We start from the raw sequence: 9,818 nt of genomic DNA on the forward strand, positions 1-9,818 counted from the left end.
TTTAATCTTAAACATGAATAATTGCAGTATTACCTTGTGAGATAAGCAAAAGACTCCATCCATTTTTTGGCGAGATCAGCTGGTATTTGATTCTTTAACGATTTGATCCTTCATCAACGTCACCGATGCCGGACTTCCAATGTATGGAAGGCTTTCCAAAACATGATTCCTTCAATTATAAATGGTTACGTTAGAAAAAAAATATTTATATACAAACCATGATCATAGAGCTACTTACTTTCCATTCTCACAGATACTTTTTGATCGATAGAGTAGCTGTGAAAGTGCAGTAAACGACAGCACCCTTGTGGTGGAAAGAAAACTCAAAAATACATCTGGAAAGTTTCTTTGAATATCTGGAAAACCTTGTCGACAAAGTTCTTTCAGCAGTTCACGAGAGGCTTTAATCTCATCGTGGCTATCCCGAACCGACGGTGTATGATCGTAGATGAGACTAGATCGTTTCTGAATCTCATAATCATCATCGGGAGTCTGCTCCTCCGGCGAGTACGATTCTTCGTCAGCCAAGGTTAGTTTGCTGAATGATTCCGTTACCGCACCTGCTTGCCCGTTTTGAAAATGGAACCAATTGATGTCGCTCGTAGCAAATAGCTTCCTTGTAAACGAAGTTATCAACCGAAATCTGTAAATTCAAATCATTTTTGATTATTCAATGTTCGCAACATTACGAAAATTATACTACATACATTACAGTAGCTGGTTGAATTCAAAATTGGCCAAGCAACATAGTTCTGAAAATAAAAATCGAATAGAGATGTAATTCCGCCACTTCTAATATGTTGAAAAAGGGCATTACCCGGTCTGAATTCGTAGGGTACTGTCTGGATGAGAGAATTCGTCTTGTATCTCCTTTTGCAAGAATCAATATCCTTTGTTTTCCTAATCGATAGACTTGTTTCCTTCGATCCACTCATCGTGTACGTAACATCACACACTCCAGATACGTCCGTTTCCGTTGTGTGATAATCGATGTCAAAGCGAGGCATACTGTTTTGGAACGACGACAAAATACCACGTTTCAAGTTCAAGGTCCACACGGGTTCTTCCTCCTCGTGGCAGATTTCACCCACCACACCATCGTGGAATGCAAACTTCAGCTCGAATCGCATCAGGTCTTCTGCAATAGCATCACTCTTCGGATGCAGTTCAACCTCTGGCGGAGGTTCGACGTAATCAGCGCCATACTCGAAGTCTTGCTCTTCAACTACCGGCAGTGGTCGATCACGCACCTCTATGGAGTGCAACTTCAACAATCCCTGGCAAGGCTTTGGAAAATCAATTTCTACTGCTGCTATAAGATGCAGCTCTGAAGAATTTTCTCCACTCCCAGAGAACTGGGTTTTAACGTTACATTGCGTAGTCATACTTGTAAAGTCGATGCTGTTGGTACCTAAATTTGTTGTTTGTTTCTGGAATGGAATTTTAATTTCAGCTATTTTCAAATAGAGAAGTGTTTTTTAGCTTACCATGACACTGCGGTCGCCCACATATCCGAGGATCTTTCAAGGGGTCTGAAAAGATTAAAAAAAATATCAATAATACAGCCGTGATGTAGGAAATAGGCAAAAATTAAACAGACCCATTATAAAACACCATAAAACACCATTCTAATGAAAATATATTTAGGAATAACCTGACATGGATTTTTTTGAAAATTGATTATATGAATCTAAATTCCAGTATCCATTGATCCGAGGAGCAAAATTAATAGAGGCAGAGGAAACTTTACATAAATTTAGTATATTATTGCAAGTTATGGAAGTTGAAGAAATCACTATTTAAAGGTATCAGTAAGTTATCATATAGAACGGGCCTGTCCAATTGTAACGAGAACCAAATCTCACAAACAATTTTAACTCTTCCGTGAAATCTAATGAAAACCGGTCGATGATTTTTTGTGGTTCATACAAGATTTTTGCTGCTGATCATCCTGTTAAGACTAGTTAGAGCCTTTTCCAGAATTCTATTAAAATCTTACCAAACATTCTTGAACTGTGCTCAGTATTACGTCAGAGTCTAACTCTGGATGTTTTGTACCATTGAATCTGTTAGAATAATGTTAAGGGTTTTAGAAGAATTTTATTAAAAATTCTGTAACAATCTGCAGAAAATTCGATAGGCATCCCTACTAGTTTTATATGAAAATCGTGCCCAATTTTTTTGTAAGAGTTATTTCCACTGTAAGAATCCTGTCCAAGATTTTTCGAGAATCCTATAAAAAAATTTAGTAAGAATCGTTTCCAGGACTGATTGAAAATCTTCCGCTGGGTTCTGTAAGAAATGTGCTACCCATAACTGCATATTTGTCACATTCGACACTTTTTGACAATTTCGAGTTAATACCGTGGAAAGTCATCAAATTATAAATACTTTCGGTCAACTTAATGAAATCTATTATATTGTTCTATAAAATTCGACAAAAATACAAAATTGTTTTGTCACATTGGTAATTGTAATCGCATAACAGCCACATTGAGATTATACATGAGCCACGTAATGTAGTAGCAATGAAATTTCTATCAGAATTATTTTCTGACTATTCACCCAGTATGCGATACGAGTTGAAAAAAAAAACAGCCTCAAATAAGCTCTTTTGAGTCCTTGGTAAGTTAAAAAAAAATTTAGTTTCCTCCCATACTGCCATACAATGCATTTATTTTTCATAAAATCAACATCAAATTATGATCTGATAGATGACAGAAGAATAAAAAAAATCGACTGCTAGCATCGAACCCTTGACTTTCAGATCCTTATACCAAGAGAAGCATTCGGCTTTGTTTCACATATGAAAGAAAATGGAAATAATAATCTGAGAGAAAAAAGAAAAAATCTTCCCTGTTTGAGACTACTTGTTGCGCATAGAGGTTGTCCCGACGTCACATGGTTCACATGTTGAATATGCTTTTTTTTTCTATCTTTATTAACGAGATTTTTAGCCCTGGGCTAGTTCATCTCGGGACCAACGGCTTTACTTCCCTTCCGAAGGAAGTCGTCACTGAATTTTTAGTGACTATCTCGGGGATGGGATTCGATCCCAGGTCCTCGGCGTGAGAGGCGTGTGTTCTAACCACTACACCAGGTCCGTCCCCTGTTGAATATGCTTTGTTTAATGTCAAAGAACTAATTTTGGTCTTTTTCAGATGTCAAGTTTTACTAAATTTTCGAAAAAGTTTTTAATATCAGATTGAGATGTGAGATAAGAATATGTTCGTTTCGAGATATGATTTTAACTTTACTGCCCAAGTTATGATCATGATCTTACAAACAATTTTATGATCTGCAACACTTTACAATGTATTTAAAAATGATTGGCTTATTGACCTGTTGGAACGAAAACGCATTTTTTCTTATTGTAAAAGTTACTATACATATTTATTAAGTAACGTTAGCAAAACATGATGCTCTATATAATTGACGCCACTTTTTTATAATCAACTTTTGAAGCTCTATCATAGTTTCAAAAGTAAGATTACAAAAAGTAATTTTCTCAAACCAACCTTATTATAATAATTAAGATTTCTTATATTCTTCTTATATTTAATTCCACTAGAGTTTGTATCCTTTGACAGATATTTCGACCTCAACTGTAAGATCGTCTTCAGTGTCGTGAACCAGATTCGACTTACGAAACCATCGTGATGATGATGATGATTTGGTTCTACCATCTATTGTAGCAAGGCATCTGCCTATAGCACTGGAATAATCTGAAAAGCGATTTGATCAATATTGTGCTGTTGTTCGTGAGCAGTCAGTCTCCTGTATGAAGGGCCAAAAACGGATGTGCGGACCCGCAAGCAGAAACACTTGCACGAAACCCGCGGCAGGGGAAAAGAATCTCCTTCCAGAAGAAAGTTTTCACGAACAATTTTACAATCAAGCCCTCGATTGACAGAATACTCCCAATAGATGGGCTCTCAATCCACGAAATGTTAACAACAGGGAGGAGGCAGTCCCAAGCTCCCTGTCCAAATCGCTTCATTCGGGTGCCCTGATGGTCCCTCCCAACCCAGTTATATATGATATAAAAAGACAAATAAATACAATATAAATTAGAACAATCTCACCATGTTAGTTGGAACCCCATGCAAATTTATAACACTTGATGAACTGGATGAACTCTCCGATGACCAATGATGGTTTGATTTTTCTTATGGTTTCCTATTTACACTATATGCTACGACTTACGAAACCATCGTATGCACAAACTATATATTTAATCTGGGTTTAATCAGAATTCCCTTCCAACTATTGTAGATACTTGAAATTTAAGAACTGTAAGGTACATCACTGGATCGATTAGTAGGTATCAAGTTGAAAAGCCGTTGCCTTGGTGTCTATTGAGTAGCATCGTAGGTACCTGTTATCAAATTTCCAGACTCTCCACTATATCGAATTTCCAAGGTGAAGAAACCTTCCGTAAAACTTTGCTGTCGTAATTGTATGACCCTCTAAAATACAAAATACGCGTATCTGTCAAAGTGTACAAAATTTGATAACATTCTTTGTTCACAGGAAAATAATACACCCGATAAATATGTGTATAATCACATTTTTTAATATCCTCAGCCGTATTACGATAATATAAAGTATTAGCATAGCACTCTTAATTGACTTTCTATGCTAAAAAATAGGAGAAATGCTAACACTATTCAAATGTATTTTATGAATTTATATTTAAGACAATATTAACAGAGTGCTACTGAAATAAATAAGGCGACGCGATAACAGCAAAAATAACTTAAAAAAATCACGAAAAGTACAGAAAAAAATGAAGAGTTGGCAAACTTTCCACACATTTGCGTGCATGTGAATAGAACCCGACCAGTGGATTACAACAGAGTTGTAACATATTTTGTTAGCCATTAGCGTTTGTTTGTTTGTTTGTTTGTTTGTTTTTATTAACGACACTTTACACCTACGTGGTGCATTCGTGTCGGATTTGAATATATTCATTAATTAATTATTCTATCTACCTAATTCAATCAAATTCAAATATCAACTTTCCTATATTTCCTAGACCTAGTAATTCTCCAGCCTGAATCGGGAGATTGATTCCCTTCTAGCGTGTTTCTATAACAAAACATGTTATAATTTTGGCTACTAACTAGTACTACTACTACTAATAATTGATAAAGTAACAAAAATTAAAACACAACTTCCTCTTAAATAATCAAAATTGAAACAAAATATGTTATAATTTAAACAAACATATAACTCATTTTGTTATTTTCCATAACTGAATTATAACAGAATTTGTTGATTTCTTTACATGTATAAAAGCACAAATTTTGTCTACATCGAAATTTGTTATAATTCTTTTTTAAATTGAAACAAATTTGGAACTGCTTTTGTTATTATAATCGATTTTGTTTTAATTATGTTATAAATTCGTCCATCAACTCAAAGTAATTCTAACAAACAAAATTTGATATTTATAACACATTTTGATATATTTGAGATACAATTTTGTTGTTATCCACTGGTCGGGAAGCCAAATCCCAAATTTTGAAGAGCAGGAATCTCGAGAACCAGTCAGCCATTCACGCTACAAAAAATTGATCAACTGGTCTCCGTCAGCGAGTACCCAATCGAACAAGTCTTCAGCTTGAACGGCTGTTTGATTCACTAGATTTATGCTCTTGAGAATTGAGGTTTTCGCTTTGATTGATCTTGACTTAAGTGGGAAATGGCCACACTAGAGTCATAGTCTCTGTAATTGTTTGACATAATTTAAAATTTTGTCAGGCCATATCCCGCTCTATTAGAGTGTCCATTTCCCGGCCATTTTGCTCGTCCGGGACTCGGGACAAAAATTCTAGCTTATCCCGGGATCCCGGGATTTCTCAAATTTTCAATAAAACTAGTATTTTGGTTGAAATAAAAGTACAAATTCAACAATACAATGTTTTTTTTAATGAACAAAGTATGATTATGTAACTTTTCAAGATAACATGTTCATAATAACCAATCACATTTCATGTATGACTCATTCTGATGGAAGAACTAAACGAAAATCAAAACTTAGCTTGACTAATAACGGGTTTTCTAGGGATTTTTCAAATTGTCTATATCACTTATGAATGATTTTTTGTCGTCCTCTTGCGATTCGCGTACGCCTATCCACCTATTCATTTTATCATTTGCGAAGATCTTCTACAGACTCCCTTTAAGTTTGAGTCGCATGACCGCTATAGCCATTTTAAATAATTAAAACCATCAAGGTCGATACCTTCTTCTACTTATGAATGGAAGTATGGTAAAGTATTAAGTCATAATATTGAAGCAATTTGCTTCAAACATTTGAATAGTCATTAAAACTATTCTAAAGAAACGATTAAAGATCATTAAAAGTATAGTAGAAGATTATGTTAATTTTCCAAAATTATTGATCAAAGTTTAGGTGGACTTTCGAATTTACTTTCTCATCCTAGAATGTTGAAGACAAATTGATGTTTTCATGAAAATAATTACTCGTTTATTCTCTTTTTCATGAAGCTTTTCTATTTTACCAAATAAGTGCGGAAAATGTAATAGTTTTTCATTGAAATTTAGTGGTTTTCATCAAATACTACGAATATTTCGGGAATCCCGGGATTCCCGGGATGACAGAACTTAAATACCGGGAAACGGGAAATCCCAAAATTTGTCAAATCCCGGGATTTTTGGTCTCGGGATGTCCCGGGATGGACACTATACACTCTATATTAACTTTAATTGTTTACAGACTTATAGTATAGGGCAATTACTATTTTCTGTCAGTAAAATGAATGATCAATGGAAAAAATATGTTACCTAGTATTTAAAAGATTAATTTGAATTTTCAGTGTATAATCAATTGAATAACATCTGAAAGATATAATATTTTAAAACGACGCATATTTGTTTCACTTAAATTTCCCATATTTAGTTATTAGTTCCTAATTGAAAATCTTTAAAGTCTTATAGATTGTGGTGTAGCATGCTTTATTCAATCGAGAAAATGTTTGAGTAGCGTAAATACAGGGGATAGGCAAAATGATTGAGATAGGCAAAATTTTGCCCAAATTCAAATGCTTATAACTTTATGAAAAATGGATGAAATTGGATGCATCTGGAAGCAGTCGACGGCAAATTTGGTCCAGTTTTAGGAACTTCCTTGGCCATGCATATTGGCCACTGGACACCGAAGATGTTCCGGATTTTCTGAGGTCATGTCCAAATGTCATTTTTTTTGTCGCTTGTATTTTTGTGTGGTGTAAAGTTAGATAGATGTTTGCAATTTTCCTAGAAACTAGAACTAATAGGAAGTTGAATGCCACCGGACGCATTAAGATTGGTTGGAAATCTTCAGAAATATGACCATTTCCGTAAAACTGGTTCCGGAAAGCATGGTCAGTCATGTTTGTATTTCCAATCATGTAAATATTATCCGGAGCTATATCCAAGCGGACATCAACCTTAAAAATGATGTTTCCTGCAGCGTATTCAGAACCATTAGATGCACAGACCACTCTATAGAAGGTTCCAGGTGCCCTGGGGGAAGTGGTCAATTAGGAACATATCTGGAACCATATCAATATGGGCATCAAACTTCATGATTTTCAACAGTTATGCTTTCCGAAGCATTTCCAGCACCATCGGCTGCCATGACCACTTTATAGTAGGTTCCAGGTGCCCCGGGGGATGTGGCCAATTCGGAACATGTCCGTTCATCTGTTTAGAATCACATTCTACCATAAACAGTAAGATCCATGTGACTTGGAAAATGGCGAGCATTTTCAGAACCACAAGATATAATAATCACTCTATAGTATATTCCAGGGGCTCCTAGAGATGTGGCCAACTCGAAACATGACCTCATCCCCCAGGGCCCATGGAACCTACTATACAGTGGTAATATAAATAAGTTGCGCTGTAAATACTTCTATTAGCATCACCTTCAAAAATCTTGATGTTTTTACCCATATTGGTGTGTTTTCTGGCATGTTTTGAATTGGCCACATCCCCGGGGCACCTGCACTCTACTATAAAGTGGTCATGGCAGCCGATGCTTATTTGAATTTGGGCAAAATTTTGCCTATCTCAATCATTTTGCCTATCCCCTGTACTTATCTGTGGAAAACGTGCGTACCAGCTGTAACGTAATTTAGATGAATGAAGAAAAAAATAAATCTAGACCTTGTTAAGGCAAGTGTCATAGATATACAAAACAAGATGTACAATGGAAATTAAATTCATACAAACAACTATTTTCTATAACCATTTACAATACCGACATTAAAAGTAATAACCCTGTAATGTTAGCCTTATGGGGTATAACGGTCCAAAATAACACTTCAGGGGTTTGTTTGCGTTTTCTCGTAATAAGATCCATATTTTAAGGTCATTCGAAGTGTTAACACTAACTTTTCAATAGGGGAAGGGGTAGTAAAATGAACACCTTAAGGAGATCATCCTGTTTCTGATATAAAAACGAGGAAATTGTATAATTCTATCGCACAACATCAAAAATAGGGATGTTATCTGTAGCAGCGACGCGAATTCAAACTGAAAAAGTTTAATTTTCACATATTTTTATCGCTGGAGAAAACGATGCAAATTTTCGTTTCACTTTAAATTCGCTTTAAATTTGAACTAATTTAATAATGGTTTTGGGCACAGAAAATAATTAGGATCAAGCAAGCACCATTGGAAACAATCGTAATTTTAAAGTATGAATGTATTTTGTACCATATTTAAACCGAATGAGGTCAACCTACAATTTTCATGTAGCACTTCCTGTCCCCCAGTTCCGGACAGCTTGATTTGTAATATGATATATTTGTAATTTTTGCACCAGTGTCTCAAAATATTGCTGTGTGCATTTGAAATGCAAGTATCAAATGCGGGAACACCAAACGCGGTAAGATTTTTCACAAGGAAGGCGATGTCAAAGATTTACTTTCTGTGCTAGGTTGACGGTGATATGTATCATGGTTGCTAAGTATCCTTTGACTACTTTGTGTTACCGCATTTGAAGCCCAGTTAGACAAGATTGTCACCCCAAACGCAAACAGCAATACAAGCAGTTTTCATGGATTTTATCGATTTATGATTATGGTATCAAACAAACAATAAAAAAAAAGAATAATGAAAATTCAGAACAACATGCAAAATGTTGCACAGTTAATTAGTTGTCAAGTTCTAGTCAATTCCGGCCTAATTTTGCTGTTGCAAGGTTATGCGAAACTGCGGAAAGAAACCACGTGCTCCGGTGGGGATCGAACCCACGACCCCCTTATCGCTAGATGGGTGCTTCAACCTACAAGCTGTGGAGCCCCTTGAGGGACCCCGAAGTTGAACTGAACTCGATTACCTCAAAGTACATGGTATCATCATTTGCAGTCAAAACTTCTTTTTTATGTCCAATGTTCTTTTGTACTGTTCATATTTTAATCTACGTAGAGGTCAACAACTCCCATCAAAATTTAAAATGTTTATTTTTTACCCTTTCTTTAAAACGCCATGGAGATAAAAATTCAAGAAAACCTTTGCTAGTTGTTCAGGAAAATTAAAAAAAATGCTGTTTTTTTCTCCAGTCATGAACCGAAAACAAAACTCGGACTAGAACCTTTCCTCACTCTAGTCACTTGGAAGATTATTGTCATTGGCAAAATATTTTTGTACATCATGATGATAGCTTTGATTCATAAAAACAATACCGTTGCATACACTCCCGTGCAAAAGTTTGGGTTCACCCCCTAAAAAACATGCAAAAGTGTTCTGTCCATATCTCTGTGACTACACGTCCAATTCAAACTCGCATTCAAAGGCAAATG

The 9,818-nt window shown here is 35.6% G+C and overlaps 1 protein-coding gene across 1 annotated transcript; it reads right to left on the bottom strand.

The window, feature by feature from the left end:
* Positions 1-75: 75 nt before the first annotated feature.
* Positions 76-1,604, bottom strand: LOC110680287 (vitellogenin-like). The gene is given in 7 exon segments (XM_021856121.1): positions 76-169; positions 239-573; positions 575-643; positions 708-1,370; positions 1,372-1,430; positions 1,488-1,532; positions 1,601-1,604. Coding segments are annotated over 7 exon segments (1,269 nt in total).
* Between the last annotated feature and the right edge of the window lie 8,214 nt (positions 1,605-9,818).

This window comes from Aedes aegypti, unplaced genomic scaffold, assembly GCF_002204515.2.
Source record: "Aedes aegypti strain LVP_AGWG unplaced genomic scaffold, AaegL5.0 Primary Assembly AGWG_AaegL5_hic_scaff_116_738_PBJ_arrow, whole genome shotgun sequence".
In the NCBI taxonomy this organism is placed as follows: domain Eukaryota; kingdom Metazoa; phylum Arthropoda; class Insecta; order Diptera; family Culicidae; genus Aedes; species Aedes aegypti.